This window comes from Lygodium microphyllum, chromosome 14, assembly GCF_053477565.2.
Source record: "Lygodium microphyllum isolate KBCC chromosome 14, Lygodium_microphyllum_v1.1.10, whole genome shotgun sequence".
NCBI lineage: Eukaryota > Viridiplantae > Streptophyta > Polypodiopsida > Schizaeales > Lygodiaceae > Lygodium > Lygodium microphyllum.
This window is the reverse complement of record NC_141148.1, coordinates 24885710-24904067: the sequence shown is the minus strand read 5'-3', so window position 1 is coordinate 24904067 and position 18358 is coordinate 24885710. Positions and strand designations below refer to the sequence as shown.

The 18358-nt window shown below is 39.8% G+C and overlaps 1 protein-coding gene across 3 annotated transcripts; it reads right to left on the bottom strand.

The window, feature by feature from the left end:
- Nucleotides 1-15424: 15424 nt before the first annotated feature.
- Nucleotides 15425-18151, bottom strand: LOC148025424 (rac-like GTP-binding protein 5). Of its 3 annotated transcripts, none has more exons than XM_087692551.1 (7): nucleotides 17525-18151; nucleotides 16773-16860; nucleotides 16519-16628; nucleotides 16361-16424; nucleotides 16213-16277; nucleotides 15943-16008; nucleotides 15425-15815 (listed from the first exon to the last, which is right to left on the bottom strand). In XM_087692551.1, exons 1-7 carry the CDS (start codon nucleotides 17624-17626, stop codon nucleotides 15741-15743), a joined length of 570 nt encoding a protein of 189 aa, XP_087548677.1. In that variant the 5' UTR covers nucleotides 17627-18151; the 3' UTR covers nucleotides 15425-15740. The 3 variants fall into 3 exon arrangements, with proteins under 3 accessions (XP_087548677.1, XP_087548678.1, XP_087548676.1); XM_087692550.1 differs by having other exon boundaries at nucleotides 15427-15840; nucleotides 17525-18147; XM_087692552.1 differs by having other exon boundaries at nucleotides 15425-15840; nucleotides 16519-16683; nucleotides 16773-18150.
- Nucleotides 18152-18358: the final 207 nt, after the last annotated feature.

The window sequence follows — 18358 nt, the reverse complement described above, 5'->3', positions numbered from 1 at the left end:
TTTGTTCCATGCTTCGCGACTCTGCAGGCCAGCATCGATAAGTAAGGAAATGTTCTTAACAGCAACATCTACTTTACTTCACCTCATTAAGTTTCCTTGAAATTATTAGATCTCGTTGGTTCGCTCTGATACCAACTATAACGTTTGTGATCTAGGTCTTCCCGAGTCTGCCACGATGCGGAAGCATTCCGGCCATTTCCACTTGGGACCGACCTGAATCAGGGTTTTCCTAATGGTCAAGTTCCTAGAAAGTAACTACCACCGAACTACTTTACGCAGAAACGTCAGAGTCGAAGCGAATTCATGCTGCACTTGGTTCAAGGAGAATGGGAAACAAGAGGAATGCAAAGATCGACCTCTCTACCCATAAGGCATAGTCACATTCTGTTCCCCTAAAACAGCACAAATTGGGACTCTAACTTCCTAGATTCTAGGTCATCGTTACTTTGCTGTCAAATCCTTTGAGAAAAGTTCTCGGTCAACCTGGACCACCCTTCCGTAGGACGGACCCATGGTCACATCCACCGCACTTTCCTTAGGGTTGCTTTAGTTATCTAATTACCTACCACATTTAATTTGACAAGCAAAAATAGCTTCCTTAATTAGCCAATTAATCACCGGTTTCCTCACGTAATCCTAGCACTGACATAGAAAAACAATGTCAAACAAGTTCCTTTTCAACAATTGATCTTATTTAACAGTCTTTGGAATACATCATATAATCTAGCCCGAAGGCTATTCCATAATCCAGCTCAAAGGCTAATCCATAAGCTGCCCGAAGGCAATCCAACAATCCTTAGGGATCGCTACTCCAAGTTTCCACCTATGGACTAGTATGCGGGCCTTGAGATCCAATCTCGAGTCACGTCGGCCTCTTGTGCAGGACCCGGAGGCAAGGGATTTATGGCCAGAGCCCCCCTGGCACCCAAGCGTCCTCCTGCTCCAAATAGCACCCACGGAGAGACCTCTCGCGGCGGGTTTGGCCCACGTACATGCCGGCGCAACTAACAACCCCCTTGAATAGGGTCAGGCAAACAGTCGGGGGTAACTCATGCTGCCTCTCCCTCTAGGCCTTCAACCTAAAGCATTAATTATTTTCCAGCTTTAGTTCATTGAGCAAAGAAGTACAAACAATGCTCCTAACTGTATAAACACAATCAATCCAGCGGTCATTTGTTTGGCCAACTGCTGAGGTGTGAATCCTCCTCTCCAAATGCATCCAACATTCGATCCGGGATCAATTGCGACTTGGCAAGTTCCCTAGGGGGTTTCGTTGCTTGTTTACCCTTTTATCCTTGGGTTATGGTTTATACCCTATTAACCCAAATTAACAAACACCTTAGGTTCCTTAAACTAAGACAGTAAATCATGGGCAACCTCATTGTTCTAACTTGATTGGTCAATTGCTTGCTAGGCAATACATAACTTGATTGGTCAATTGCTTGCTAGGCAATACATAACTTCCCCAACTTGGCAAATCAGCCCAAGGAAGGGTGATGTAGTAGGATGACCACTTATCCTCTTGCAAGTTAGACTTGCACTAGAACTTGCCAACCTTGTTCTAAGGAGAGGCGATTCTACTTTGTGATTTAAACACAAATTCATGCGACGTTGCAACTTGTTGCACGAGACAAGTGTCGCACCTAACTTGTGGGATCATTTCTCCCATCAAACGACGTTCCTTGGTCAAGATGTATGGTTTGGGATGTCTTCTTGACCCAACCCAACCCTAATCTAACTAGGCCGACAACATTTGGCCCTAGGATTTCTAATTTCCTTGCAGAAATCTGGCATTTGGTCATCCGATCATTGGGGTGGGGACCCTAGATCGTTCTTGCATGGGCATTTAGCTAACCCTAACATTCCATGAATGTGGGTAGGAACTTTGGGATCGAAAGTCTTAAATTGGCATCCCAAGTGCGATACTAGGCAGAATTTTTAACGTAACTAAACCCTACCTAGCACTTTGAGGTGTTTGTCGTACTAACTATTTATGCTTTTGTGAATCCCATGTGGGTTATGCCATTACAAGCGATTTGCCTAAATCAGACTAATTGTCTAGTGACAAGAGGTGATCTTTTCTTAGAGACGCTAATATTTTTCCTAAAAGGTGTAAATAGTTGCAAGACATAACATTCAATGCAAATATGCGATTCATTGACTTTTTCCTTCTATGCAACTATAAAATGTACAATGACCATTTCTTTTTCTTGCCTAAACTATAATGATTGATAATTTAGGACTAACTCGTATAAAAACCTATGTTGAATTTCATCAAGAACTATGCTCATAACCCTTCGCTTAATGCATTGAATTCAAGCTTTAATATGAAATTGCATTCTTTCCTAAATACAAACTTCGATAAAAGAAGTCCATACATGAATGCCATGGAACCATTATTGATTTTATTCATCCTTCAGCACTTAGCCCAACCTAGGATGCAATTTTCACCATATGCAATTTGCAAGGTACATGAATCCCTTTCATGCAATGCAACTACTTGGACAACATCTAATGGACATCAACGATTATCTCATACGAATCACGACTAGGAAAGTAATACCTAAATGCATTATGCGCTGTTCTTTTTTGCGAGGCAATCAAGGATGCATTTAGATGACTCCACCTTTTAACTCATATAATATGCGTTTAGGATTGCAACTTGGAAGTGCAAGCAATTTTCAAATGCACATCATGCGACTAATTCTTGTACATCGGCGACCAATTAAAATTTCCAAACATGATTAAACTTGCCTACGAGAATTGGACATGCCTAGTGCATTATTTCCATGCGGAATCAATTTTTTAATAACCTGGGCATTGAGGTTTGGGGTGTTATCCACACGCGAACTCGGAGTGGAAGCTCCCACATGTGCACCTCTTGCTATTTTCTTGGGAACCATTGACGACTCAAATCCCGGTTCAGCAACTCCTCTTGGGCCCTCTACGCGTTACGAATCCCTTGTCAAGATTGTGGGAGAGAAGGAAGGAGTCTCACTTGTAGATTTCTTGCTTGCACAATGGGGGAATACACACAAGGGTGGAGGCTGAAAACAGTTTTCCTCTTCTTAGTTGTGTAAGCCAAAAGAACTCAAGTACAAAAAAAATAGAAGAACCCTATATATGGGTTTCAAACCAAACTCAACTAACTAAGGTGGCATACCAACTGAGCCACGAACTAGAGTAGATAAGGATAGCTGTCATCTAGCTATTATTCATGGGCGATGTACCAACCGCATCTGCAACTAACAAGTCGGTGACATAAATGCACAACGGTCACCCTGGCATATCACGAGTGGAGCTCGATATCTCAACACTCCCCCTCGAGCTCAATCCCAATTCTTGCACACCAAGCAGGTCTCTGAACTTGCGCAGCTTCTCTGCGCCCAATGCCTTCGTGAATATGTCAGCTACCTGATCCTCTGTGCTAACATAAACTAGATCAATAAGACCTAATAAAATCCTCTCCCGCACATAGTGATAATGCACCTCAATGTGCTTTGTTCTAGCATGATAGATTGGGTTATTTGCCAAGTGTATACTACTCATGTTGTCACAATAAATGACAACTGGCCCATCTATAGACTGATGCATATCATAAAGTAGCTTATGCAACCAAGCTACCTCACATGCAGCCATTGCTGCACCCCTGTACTCAACCTGTGTGCTCGACAAGGCAACTGTAGGTTGTTTCTTGCTGCTCCAAGTGACTGCAGCACTCCCAAAAGAGAACACATATCCACTCGTAGATCGTCTATCAGAAATACTACCAGCCCAATCAGCATCGGTGTATCCATGCAACTGTATCTGAACCCCAGTCTCATAAAGTAGTCCATACTGCAATGTGGACTTCACATACCTGAGTATGCGTCTAGCCGCATCCAAATGCGGTTTCCTTGGAGCCTGCATAAACTGACTTACCAATCCAACAACATAGCTCAAATCTGGCCTGGTAATAGTCATATAAATCAAACTTCCTACTATGCATCTGTACATAGTAGGGTCTTCGAGAAGCTCACATGCATCTGCGCTCAACTTCACATTTTGCTCCAAAGGAACTGAAATAGACTTACAGCCTGTCATCCCATATTTGGACAGCATGTCCAATCCATACTGCCTCTGCAAGAGCTGTATCCCACTTGGTGATCTAATCACCTCAATGCCCAAGAAATAACGCAGCTCTCCCAAATCCTTCATCTCAAACTTCTGCTTCAATAGCATTTTCACATGAAGGATATCTTCATCACTGTCACCTGTCATAATCAAATCATCAACATAAATGACAAGTACCATAATACCTTTCTCTATTTTTCTCACATAAAGTGAGAAATCTGCCTTGGAAATCTGAAAGCCAATAGTGACAAGATACTGTCCTATCTTGTCAGACCATGCTCTAGGTGCTTGCTTCAAGCCATACAAGGCTTTCTTCAACCTGCAAACAAACTCAGGATGAACATCATGCACATAACCTGGTGGCTGCTCCATATATACCTCTTCTTGCAAATCACCATGCAAGAAGGCATTCTTTACATCCATCTAATGTAAAGACCATTCCTTTGATGCAGCCATAGCAATGACTGCTCTTACGGTTGCCATCCTTGCAACCGGACTGAATGTTTCTTCATAGTCAATGCCATATGTTTGTGCATACCCCTTGACTACTAATCTTGCCTTGTATCTGTTCACAAAACCATTTGCATTGTGCTTCACCTTCCCCCCACTTACAGCCAATTGCATTCTTACCTTTAGGCAAAGGTACCAATTCCCATGTAGCATTTGCTTCCAAGGCATCCATTTCTTCATCCATGGCTTTCTCCCATTTTTCTTTTCCCATGGCTTGCTCAAAGGAAGTGGGTTCTGGTTCCTGTATCACTTTGACCATATATGCATAGTGAATGGCTGGAAATCCATCATATTTCAGCCTATCCACAGGATACCTAGCTCTGGTAGACCTGCACAAAGTAGGTTCACTCCCAGATACTCTCAAAACATCCCTGGTCTTCCTTACTCCAGGTGTAACAATAGAAGGAATACCCAACTCATCATCAATGCTCTGTTCTGAGCCACTGGATTCACCATCCACATAAGAGTGACCTGCATTCACATCAAACATGGGTTGATCTACCTTCTCTTTTCCTTTTCGTGATACATGCATACCACTATTTGCACTGCCTTGAGAAGATTCTCCTGATCTCAATCTGCCTGTCCATGGCGAAGAATATGAACCACTGCTAGAGGACGTTCCAGGTCCACTAATATCTTGTGACTGCTGTTGAGAATTCTGTGCAACATTACCATTTTGTGCATCTACATTATCAATCACATTTACTAGTTTATACCAGCTACTCATCTCATCAAAAACAATATCTCTGCTCACTGTAAACTTACGAGTAGAAGGGTTATAGCATCTATACCCTTTTTGCTGCAGAGAATAACCAATAAAGATGCACTTCTCAGCTTTTGGATCCAACTTGGATCTCAACTCATCTGGCACATGAACATAGGCAATGCAGCCAAAAATTTTCAAATGAGAAATATCTGGTTTCCTACCAGTATACTTCTCCTCTGGAGTCATGCCATGTATTGCTGCAGTGGGAGTCCTGTTCATTATGTAGACTGTTGTAGCAACTGCCTCAGCCCAATAAAAATCTGGCAAGTCTTTTTCGTTGAGCATGGAACGAGATACCTCTCCAATATGCCTGTTTTTTCTTTCTGCAATTCCATTTTGTTGTGGGATATGACTGCATGAATATTGCTGCTTTATGCCATGCTCCTGCAGGAACCTTGCAAACTCATTTGAGAGGTACTCTCCCCCTCCATCTGACCTTAGGCATTTTATCTGCAGGCATGTTTCTTTTTCAACCATAGCTTTAAGAGTTTTGAAATGCCCAAAAACTTCACTTTTCTTTTTCATAAAATACACCCAAAATTTTTTGCTATAGTCATCAATAAAAGTGATAAAATAATGACAGCCTCCAAGAGATGTAGCTTTAGTAGTCCACACATCAGAGTGCATTAATTCCAATGGCTTCTTACTCTCTTGAACATGTCTAGGAAATGGTTTCCTTGCCTGTTTTCCAAACTGACGGGCTTCACATACCTTATGCATTTCTGCAACCTTGAATTTAGGCAATCCTTCAACAATATTTTGGGCATGCATTGATTTAAGTCGCTGTACATTAACATGACTAATGCGTTTATGCCAGATATCAATATCTGCAACTACACCGGTCCCATGTGCAAACATTGCTGCACTTAATTTAGACATGTCTGCATCCAACGTAAACATTCTGCCCTTCTTCTTTCCTTTTGCTATCAAGCGACCTTTATTTTTCATATCCTCAACAAAGCATCCATGAGGATTAAATCTGACCTGCAAGCCCTGCCCAACCATTTGACCAACAGAAACCAGATTCTTGGTGATATTCGGGACATGAAATACATCGGACAGGTATTTCTTTTTCCCATCCTGCATAGACAAAGGAATTTTTCCAATCTGCACAATAGGATGTGCAGTATCATCACCAGTCTCCACAAATCCTGGTTTTTCCATTTTCCTTGCATCCTCCATCCATTCTGCATGATCTATCATGTGATTTGATGCACCTGAGTCAACATACCACACATCGTTGCTTTCTTCTACACTTGTCACAGAATTGTTCATGTGTTGTACCATAAACAAATGCTCATTTCTGTCATCACCCTGTCTACCAGAAGATGCATAATTCCCTTGTTGCAATTTCCCATTCATGATGTCATTCTGCTTTTTATAGCAGTCTTTAGCCATATGACCCATTTTACCACAGTAGTAGCATTCAACATTGTTGTTTGCATTTTGGCCTCTTTGCCATCCACCACGACCTCTTTGGCTCCCCCTGCCTCTAGAGTTACCACGTCCTCCTCCATAGGACTGGTTTTCTTAAGTTTGCTGCATATTCTGATTTCTACCACGGCCTCCAGATCGGCCTCCTCTACCTCTGCCTCTACCTCTTCCAGCATTTGAGTAGAGGACAGCTTCTTTTGAAGTTCCTCCTGATAAAGATGCACCACCATTTCTCTGCTCCTTAGAAATTAGAATAGCAATCAACTCCTCAAAATCAGGAAATCTTTCACGGACGGAAATGGATGTTTAGAACTGTGCATAATTCTTTCCTAGACCATTCAAGATCACAGAAACTAAATCATCATCTTCCACTGGCGACCCAATGGAAGCAAGTGCATCCGCAATCTTCTTCACCTTCATGTGGTAGTCATTGATGATCATACTTTCTCTTTGCACATTATGCAACTCTTGCTTGAGCTGCATTTTTCTGGCTTGCGTATTTGTGCTATACATTTTTGACAAAGTATCCCATGCCTCCTTTGGCGTACTTGCATCCTGAATATGCACAATCATAGAGTTTGAAATACTGATAGACAGCCAGTACATAACTTTCCTGGCTCTCTCATGCCATGCTTTAAATGCCTGCATTTGCTGTTGATTGGGAACATCAGGAAGAACTAGTTCTTCTTCATTTCCTGCAACAAATTCCCAATATCCTTTTCCCATAAGGAAATTCTTCATTCTAAACTTCCATGCTTGAAAGTTGTTCTTGTCAAGCTTTTCAGTTACAATCTGTGAAAGAGAATCAGACACCATTACAGAACACTGCAAAAAATTCTGTCACTGCAAAAAGCATAGCTTCACCCTCACAAGGGTAAATCTGCAAAACTGGCGAAAGTGGTATTTGACCACACAGTCACTTCCTAGTGACGATTTTGCATCAACAGGCAACAAGGATGATTCTGTAACTCCCAATGTCTCTACGCACAGGCATACGATGCAATTTCTACAGTAACTTTTCACCAACCTGTAGAACAGTGGTTGCACAGCATAAAACTGGGCCTTTTCCTGAGTGCGTGTAGAAAACTCCCGCCTCCAAAACAGGCCCCGAAATGGCCTCAAATCAAAAAACAGGGTCGCCAAGGGCTAAAGGCCTTTCTCGCAGCATATACTGCCCTCTTGCTTCACCGCGAAGGGCGTCTCAACCAGAACACCGCGAGCTTGCTTCCTTGAGCTCCTTACCACGAACAAGGCTCTGATACCATGCCAAGATTGTGGGAGAGAAGGAAGGAGTCTCACTTGTAGCTTTTTTGCTTGCACAATGGGGGAATACACACAAGGGTGGAGGCTGAAAACAGTTTTCCTCTTCTTAGTTGTGTAAGCCAAAAGAACTCAAGTACAAAAGAAATAGAAGAACCCTATATATGGGTTTCAAACCAAACTCAACTAACTAAGGTGGCATACTAACTGAGCCACGAACTAGAGTAGATAAGGATAGCTGTCATCTAGCTATTATTCATGGGCGGTGTACCAACCGCATCTGCAACTAACAAGTCGGTGACATAAATGCACAATGGTCACCTTGGCATATCATGAGTGGAGCTCGATATCTCAACATCCCTCTCCAACCAAGTTCTTCTCCTCTACGCAGGACATGGCCCTTACAGAATGCAGTTTTAAGAAAACCCGCAATGCACAGGAGAACAAGGCTTATGGAGGCTCTAATTTAGAAGCTTCCAAAGAAGCTTCTAAGCTTCTCTCTTCTGTCAGAAACATGGAGAGAGAAGAATTTGATGGAGGAGGCGATGATGATGAGGATAATGATGAAGATGATGATAATAATGATGATGATGGTGGTCGTGGAGTGGCGCAGCAGTGCCCTGGTGGCGGCATATTCAGCCTCTAAAGATGCAGCAACATATTCAGCCTATGTAGTGGAAACAACAACACAACATTGTTTCTTGCTAGTCTAAGAAATAAGACAACCATTGAGAAATAAACAATTTCCACTTATAGAATGCATAGATAAGTTAGAGCTTGCCCAATCTTCATCTATATTACCCAAAAGGTGAAGTGAATGCAGAGAATCATAGGTTTGTTTGTGTTAATAAACCAACCCAAAATCTTTAATGCCTTTCAAATACTTCAAAACTCATTTAGCTGTAGTCTTAGCTGTAGTCCAATGTTTAAGACATGGAGAACTAAGATGTTTTCGAAGGAAATTTTCAATAAAAAGAATGCGAGGGCAAGAATTTAGGCCAACAAATTGAAGACATCCAACAAGATTAGCATACTATTGATGTAATGCTAATTGTCCATCATTCTACACAAAGTGTGTTTTTTGTAGATCTCACAAGACAACGAGTACTAGCAAGATGTGCAGAATCCAAACCAAACTTCCCAATAATATATTCAATGAACTTTGCTTGACATAGTAATAAAACACCCTTTTGTCGATAGCATTGAATCTGAATACCAAGACATGAGTGTATGTCACCAAGATTCACCATGTCAAATGTAGAAGATAAAACCTTCTTTACTTGTTGAAGGAAGTTGAGATTGTTAGAAACAAGTATGGTATCATCCACATATAGAAGAAGAATAACAAAACTATCATTGCAACGCTTAACATATAAGTAAGGATTTGAAGAACAAGATATAAAACCTAGTTTTGTAAGGAAGAGATCAATCTTTTGATACCAAACTCGTGAAGATTATTTAAGACCATAGAGTGCCCAATGAAGTTACAAGCAAGATTTTCCTTATGCTTGACTATAAATCCCTCTAGTTTCTCTATATATATCTCTTCCTTTAAATCACCATTAAGAAAAGCAGTTCTCACATCCATTTGATAAACCTCCAAATCAAACTCAATAGCAAAAACTGACAAGACCCGAATACTGGTAATACAAATAATAGGTGAGAGAGTTTCTTGATAGTCAACTCTTGTAATTTGTAAGAAACCTTCTAGCCTTGCTTTGAATTTTTCAAATGTTCAATATGCTTTTGTTGTAGTTTTATAAACCCACTTGCATTTAATAATAGTATGTCTAGGTGGTAACTCAGTTAGAACCCATATTGTTGAGTTGTAGAGAGAGAATATATGTAAAGACAAGCATGAGAGAGAAGAGACGTATCATGTACACTTCTAAAGACTATTTCATATTGATCGCAATCTACATATATATATATGTAGGTGAGACCTAGTCCAAATTATGTGGTGATATTTGGAACTATCATATTACATAATTAACTTATGGGATAATGAATCAACTGTAAGAAAAGCTAAGCTATGTGATTAGCCTAAATTGTGTGCATTAGTTCTTAAGAAAAAAGCGTGTGGGTGAATGGGCATGGGTGGTATGTGTGTGAATTAGGTGTGTGTGAGGAAGTGTATGTGTGGGGTACATGTGCATAATGGGTTAGGGAGTGCAGACATGGGGATAGGAGTGAAGGTGGATGTGATGAGGTGTGTGCATATGAAGAGGGGTGTGTGAGTGTACTTGTGTAGGCTTTGTGTGTGTGTGTGTGTGTGTGTGTGTGTGAACCTACCCTCATTGGCCTAAGTGACTTGTGTTGTTGGACCAACTAAAAGTGCTATGGCTTGATGAGTGGCTTGTCGACCACTCAATCATGGTTGGTGTGGCTTGATGATGAATAGCATGGCTTGCAACTCCAATGATGGTAACTTAGTACTCAACGATAATGCTTGTACAACAACCAAGTGATCTCAACTCTCATAAAATAATACAACCACAACAATAATGTGATGTCCAATTGAGTAAACAAATAATGCAAGTTCCCAAAATAATACATTGAAGTCCTTCAAAACTAATTACAATACTTGCGCTTTGAATATATTTGAATTTATCTTCCACATTTGTTATTAACACCTTTGCCTTTACATTGATCACCATAGGCTAAATCATGTCTAAGCAATGGATGCAATATCTAACATGAAATTCGTTTACAATGCCTCTTACTAGTAAAGCATCAAGATGACTCTATTTATGCCTTGTATGGACAAGGCCATCTCACTCAACTTTTATAATTCAACACTAAAGGTAGAAGCCTCCAAGAATATACAAAAGGAGATATATGAACAAGTTAAGGCCATAAGATAGGATACTACTAAGGATCACCAAAAAGTCTGCCAAACTTGGAAGACAAGAGTGGATCTTCAAAGAACGATACATGATGTTCCTCCATATTCATCCAAAGAAGCTAGCTAATGTTAGGTAAATTCAAGAAACTAAGCACAAGATATTGTGGACCTTACAAGATCCTCAAGTGCCCAATGACCAATGCATACAAGTTGTAACTTCCTAACACTTAAAGATCTACAAAGTTTTTCATGTGGGTTTAGTTAAGGCTTATGTACCCAATCATTATCATGTGTTAGATTATCAATAGATTGTAATACCAAGCCCAAAAGTCCTTGAGATCCAACCTAAGAGAATACTTTACGTAAAAGAAAGAGTTCTTAGAAGCAAAAGTTTAAGGGTATATATCGAGTGGAAGGACTATCCTTGGATTGGCGAGAAAGCTTTGTGTAAACAATATCCCTAGTTTCTCTTAGGATAAGGATTTCTCGATGCTTCAAAGGGTGCGAGATATCTCATCGCATAAAGGGAGGATGCATGATCCAAATTCAATATCTAATAGAATTGAAAGTACAAGATAATTTGGTTATACCTAAATCTTCAATCTTTTTGAAAAGAGAGTCTTTGATCTTCGAAATAAAAATATCATCTTGTTACCTAGAATGGGAATGAGATAGCCCAATGAAAGGCATCTCATTGATAAAACCTAAGGTCCAAAAGCAAGGAGTACTACAAGTTAAATGAAGCTATAGAAGCTATGCTTACAAACTAAGGGCTTAGATAAGCACTTGTGCACAAGTATATTTGATCATATTGATTATCACATTGAAAAGAATGTTAACACTACACATTTTAATGATTAATTTGCCACCACATATTAATTATTGTATGCAGACAATGAACCTCCCCCTAAGTGAATTGTGCTAGCTCTTCACCAACCAATATAAATTACTGCTTTGGATTGCTAAGACCAACATCGAATGCAAAAGCTCTCTCCAATAGAGACTTCTTGTATGCTAAGAGGCACCAAGGAGCCAAGGGGCTTTGGCCATAAGTCCTTGGGCATACTAGGACTAGCTTACTCCTCATAAGCCTAGGAGGACCTCCTGATAGGACTCAATGCTAGCTAAGAAGAGACTTAATGGCTTTATTTTAACATTTGGACAAAGTCTTGATATAGATTGAAATAATTATTGAAATAGTAATAAAAATAACAAGTTTAAATAAGTATTTTATTTCTCAAAATGACTTCTTTTTTATTTAACTTACGTAAAGAAACATTATCTAATATTTAATAGATTAATTAACGAAGCAAATTTTTAAGGTCAAACTGAATTGTGTTGTAATAATTTAAAAACTAGAAAATTTCCTCAAAGAAAGAGAGTGATTAGATCACCAAACAGATCTTTCCTATGGAAAGGTAATCTCAATTAGCCAAGAGGCTTTCACAAATACTCAAACACTAGATCAAGACTAGTTTGGAATAATCAAAAGATAACTATCCTAGTGTGTCATCCTAGATCCCAACCAATGTCATTTTAGGAAACCAAAGTTGAGACTATACCTTATGGGTAGAGAGATCAATATGCATCACTCCCCCTCATTTCTCTCTTTGAAAGAAGTGCAACAATGGTTTACTTTAGATTGAGGATAATCCTAATCCACTCACCCCAAAAGTTGACACTAGAAAATGCTAATAAGATACTTTATTATTATTTTAGGCCATGTTCATGTGGGCTCTTATGGGATTAAGATAGAGCTTCTTTATGAGCTAGACTTAAGTAGTTCAAGATTATAAATATTCGATCAATCTAAGGAGTTTCAAATGGCAATTCATCTAACTACCTCCTGATAGACTACCAAAGATATGTGCCATCAAGATTCATTAGATCGGAATATTAGACTCTATGTGATAGCTACCCTTAACCCTACCAAGCAACCCCCTCCCACCACACCCACCTCTCTACCAACAACCATCCCTTCCCAACCGTTCATTCCTTCCTCACAAACACCCCACCCCACGAATGTCACCCAACACCCTACCCTTCCATCCACCTCTCCATCAACCATCCCCTCCTCATGAGCCCACCACTAGCCACTCCAAAAAGAAAACCAAAATTGGCATATTTCTTTGCTCCCTTGCAAGATTCATGTATTTCATAATATGCTTTCTTTGTTGCAAATAGGTTCAAAAGTTGCATGTCATAGTCTTTATATTTGAAAGGTACATGTACATCCCATGTGACATGATTGAGTAGAAATTATATGCTACATGATATTTATGTTATAACACTTAGATTTGACACATCTAAGCATCTTAAGATGTCATGTGTCCTTAAAATGGATTATAATATTTCATCAATTGTCTTCATTTGTTATGGTGTAGTAGTTAGACGATTAATGTGCATATTCATTTCATATGGAGATTATGGGAGGTGCACATTTATCTCTACATTGTGTATGTGTGTGGATATATGTTGCAAAAGTGATAATATAAGCACTTTTATAGAAAAATAAGATTGTGATTTCATGTTGAATGTGTCATTATACTCCACAACTTTGCTTAAACTTGAAAATGCATGTTCATATCTCTTTATTGTCCTTAAAGTATTTCCCACATCTTCATTTATGTCACGTGAAAATTTTGAGGGTCATTGTCAACCTTAGATCTCTCGTAACCACAATGTATAATTGAAAGCTAATGTGGGGTGACATCATTGAGGTAAAGAGCTATTAGTAAGGTGATAGCATTTGAGATATTGCACCTATACATGTTGGTGCCCTTTGACATAGATTGAGAATGCCTTTGAAGTTGTAAAACTATAGCTCAACATTAACGAGTGTTAACAACTTTTGCTAACATTGTGAGTTTAACCCCATGATATATATAGTCAATTTCCATTATATCTAGTTTTTATGAGTGCAACCTAAGGTCCATGTTCAACATTTATAACTTCAATCTATATGACAATGAAAAATTTCAAAGAACTAGATTGCTCACTACGTTGTTACTTTCAAGATTATATAATACTTATGCATAAAGCATAATATGAAGTAGTGGGGTTAAATTGAGTTTAGTACTCTTACTTTGCAAAGCATGGCTTATATTGCAAAGTACTATGCTTTGTTCTAAATGTCACGTATAAGCAAGGCGTAAGTAGAACACAACACTTCTTTCCATACTTTATCATATCTTACATCTTTTGTGAAAAAAAAGTATATCTATGTACAAACAAATTTTTTGGCACAAAGTTACAAGATAAGATGATAAAAAAACAATGAAAAACTTGTGTGGTCACGCTCTTTGTGTGTGTCCACACATGTGCACATCCATCATAGGAAAATATGTTTAGGCATAGAGCATGTGCATAGGGTTAATCTCGTGTCTCTCTCTCTCTCTCTCTCTCTCTCTCTCTCAATATATCATGTGTTTGACGATCAAATCAAAACATGTTTAGGCATAGACCATGTGCATCAGGTAAATTTCATTTCCCATTTCCAAGTGCACAACAAATAAAGCAACCAAAGAGAATACTATGTGTGTGCTTGAACTACATCCATCGTATTAATAGAATGCTTAAACACTAACCAATACTAGTATGAAGCACTAGAATGCTCGACATAAAGCACCTAGTCTACCTTCAATAGATATATCTAGTGCTTATGGGAAACATTTCATATAAAAACCTACAAATTTCTAGTTACCTAAGATAAGTCTACATGTTAAAAATTTGAAAACATGTCTTTTGAGTTTGTAAGTGGTTGAAACTTGGGGATATTAAGACTATCGCAACGTGTCATGGCTTGTCTTGTGTTTCACAACAATGTGTATCAAGACAATGCCATGTACATTTGAATGCTTTAAGAAAGTATTGGAAAGATGTTTTGACTAGTTTTGTCAAAGCACCATGATCCACATTGGAATAATCCATCTTTCTTCTATACCCAAAACGTGTTCGATGGGTAAGTCTTATAGGTAGGAAATTTTATGCCATTATATGATAATGCATTCAAATAAAGGGTAGAGCTTACATACATTATCTTTTAAGAGGGTTTTACCCCCACATAAACAAGTTAGTGTGACATATTAACTACCACCAACCCTTTTTCTCTAAAAGTTCTAAACTTGTTTAGAACTATTTGGGGATTCCAATAGGTAATGTTAAATTTTTGTACGCAATAGGTTATGCTTGTTCAATGTTCAAATCACATCAATTAGGTTGAGGCTCGAGCATGGTGGATTCAAGCCTGGCTGTGAGCAGGTTACAAACAATCGATGAACTCATTTCCTATACACTCAATTCTTCATAACCTTGAAAAATATTTCGCCATTTCAAGACGTTGCAAAATCTCTCTCTGTCTCCCTCTCTCTCTCATATGCATATAATGTATGATAAGCCCCCATACACATGCATGATAGAACATTCCATTACTGGCTGTGTGCTCACTGCTTCTTGTGGCTTGCAACTCTAGGAAAACAAGAACAAAGCACAAACCAGACCTTAGGAATCTTATTTGGTTATTACAACTCCAATCCTCGTTATTATTATTATATCAAATATATATTTGCCAACCTTGGGGACTTTGCCAAAAACCTTGTCTCCAAAAACCTCGTCTACAAAGAGGTTCTTGTAGAACCAAACTTCCTATACATGCCACATCTGTTCTCCAATAGCTGTAGCAGGAGACTATTAGCATGCCCTCTAGAGATCCCTCGAGATCTGGACAAACATCCCAGTACCTTCAACAGTCCATTTGCAAGGAGATCCCCATATTATGCACATGAAATGCAGCTTACTTCAATGTCATTCACATCACTGCACAGTTCTTTTGAGGTTGTCTCCTCCTCCGAGTCCTTTGTCTAGGGGGTTGCAAAACAACCTTGATAGCTGCATCAAACACCACCTTAACATTCTGCAGGATTACCAAACCCAACATCCATCACAAATGACCAATTAGGCTGAAAACAATTGTCAATGACCAAGAACAGGTTGCAAATCAAGCAGCAACCAGAACCTGTTGCGTCTTTGAGCTGCACTCAATGTAAGCAGCCGCTCCGATCTGCTTTCGTAATTCATCACCCTGTAGGAGACAATAGAGCCATCACAGAAACAACACAAGGTTTCCAAAAGACAACATAAACACAAAATGCCAAGCAGCTCCTTCATATGTTACATGTAAGCATGGTTAGGTCAATGACAACAAGATATACTACAACATGGCATAGATCACAAGAGTACATGAATTACAACACTGGTAATGACATAGGCAGCATGAACCACATACTGAAGCAGCTGATATTGGCATTGCACCAGGATGATCCAAGAAGAACTGTTTGTCTTCTCTGAGATCTGTGACAATAAAGAACCCAATAAGAATGGAGAATGTCATACAGTAAGTATGCATTGTGATCCAAATAAGAAGATGGGGTCACCTAATTTGGTTCCCACTAGAATGACAGGCACTCCTGGTGCATAATGCTGCAACTCCGGGATCCACTGCATCGAATTCCTAAGAATAAATTAACAGTGGAAAGCCCCAAACAATTCAGACAATTGGATAAAAAATTCGAGATGGAGCATTGTTCCAAACCTTTTTCACAATGTTTTCAAAACTAGCCTTGCTGACAAGAGAAAAAGCTAAGAGGAAAACATCAGCTCCCCTGTAACTAAGAGGCCGCAGCCTGTTGTAATCCTCCTGTCCTGGGTTACCAAACATGTCCTTATTTAGGCTCAACATCTTAGAACCATTGTAGAACTGCACAAGCAATGTATTGGCTCTAGTTCTTACTGCAGTTGCTGCACATTGTAAATCACAAATTGTTTATACATGCAAAGCCACCACACCTGCTGTATCCCAAAGCCCCAGATTGACAGTAGTGCCATCCATAACCACATTGGCACTAAAATTGTCAAATACTGTAGGCACATAGTCCTGTAAAAAGTCCATGCCCATCATGTTAATTGCCTTCAGCCAACTACTAACTCTGCAATAATCCGTGACTTCAGCTATGCATATGCTGCCGTACTAAACGTACGTACCAACAAAGCCGATACTACCGGTACATCTACAGAATAGGAATTATGAAATGGCATGCATTAGTCCCATGACACACCCTACCATAATACAGGCCCTTAGGCCTTGCACTATGTAAAAGTGCATTGACTGTCAAGCATTACTACCATGTCATGTGTATGTGATTCAACTCAAAATCCATTAGCATGCAAGTGCATAGCAGCACATGCTGAGATACATCCCGTGTTGGCTCTTCTTAGAAACCGACATAAAGGAGGCTGCCAGACTATACCTAGCCTATTGCAGTAGGGCGCAGGAGGGTGCCTGCGTTACTGCAACAGGCTAGGTATGGAGTGACTGTTGTTGGCACTGTTACATAAGCTTCCATGCCTGTGATTCCACGCATGGAGAAGAACCTAGAGTTTTGTACGATGGAAAAAATGACTGTCTGGAATAATTATTAGTACTTATTGAATGGGCTCTGGAAATGCAGCCATGGCTAGGTTATACCAAGGAGTAGCAAAATCAACCATAGCATGCGGCAGGCTGATAATACACCGGACAGTGATGGGGCAACCCTTACAGTAGGGAACGTGTTGCTGGTGTAGGAGATGAGCATGCATGTTTTGCCGACAGCACCGTCCCCAACAGTGACACACTTGATGAATCTCGAACTAGTGCTCATGGCAGGCGACTAATTATCAGACTATTGATGCTGCTGCAGTCTAATATTAAGCTAGTGTCAGGTTGTAAGGTCCTAGAGAGGTATTGCTGATCATGACAAGGGAACTAATCCGCTGTGGGTAACATGACCAGCACTTCCCTGACCACGGAGAAGGCAGAGCAGCAATCTGCTGTTATTCGATGGTGATGGTGTTGAGCTGATTTTGAATGGGAAGAGGCGACTGGAGGAGGATGATGATGATGATGATGATGATGATGGAGCCTGATTACAAAAGGCAATATTGTAGAAGATTAAGGATGGCAAAGATGGTGAGTGTGAATCAAAACCCGATGTTCTCTCTCTCTCTCTCTCTCTCCCCGTGTCTGTGCGTCCGTGCGTGTAGATGTGTCTGTGCCGGTGTCTGTCTGAACCGATGATGGAAGAGCATTAATCACAAAGGGGTCGCTTGTTACACGTGCATGTACAGCCTATAGGCTATGATATGAGGTTGGAGCCATTTTTTGGCTATGAATGTTTATGGGTTCTTAAGGCTTAGCGGTGATAAAGAACCAAGTTTTTTATTACATACACTACCCTCTGGCACTTCAATATTGTCAAACACACATAGGTTTCTAACCACCACTTTCTCATCAGCAAGCTTCACACTACATGCGGCTAAGCTTTTGGGTATTGCCTGTTATTTATTGATGTAACTAGTTCATTCTTTTAATATATATTGAATTGAATGAATGA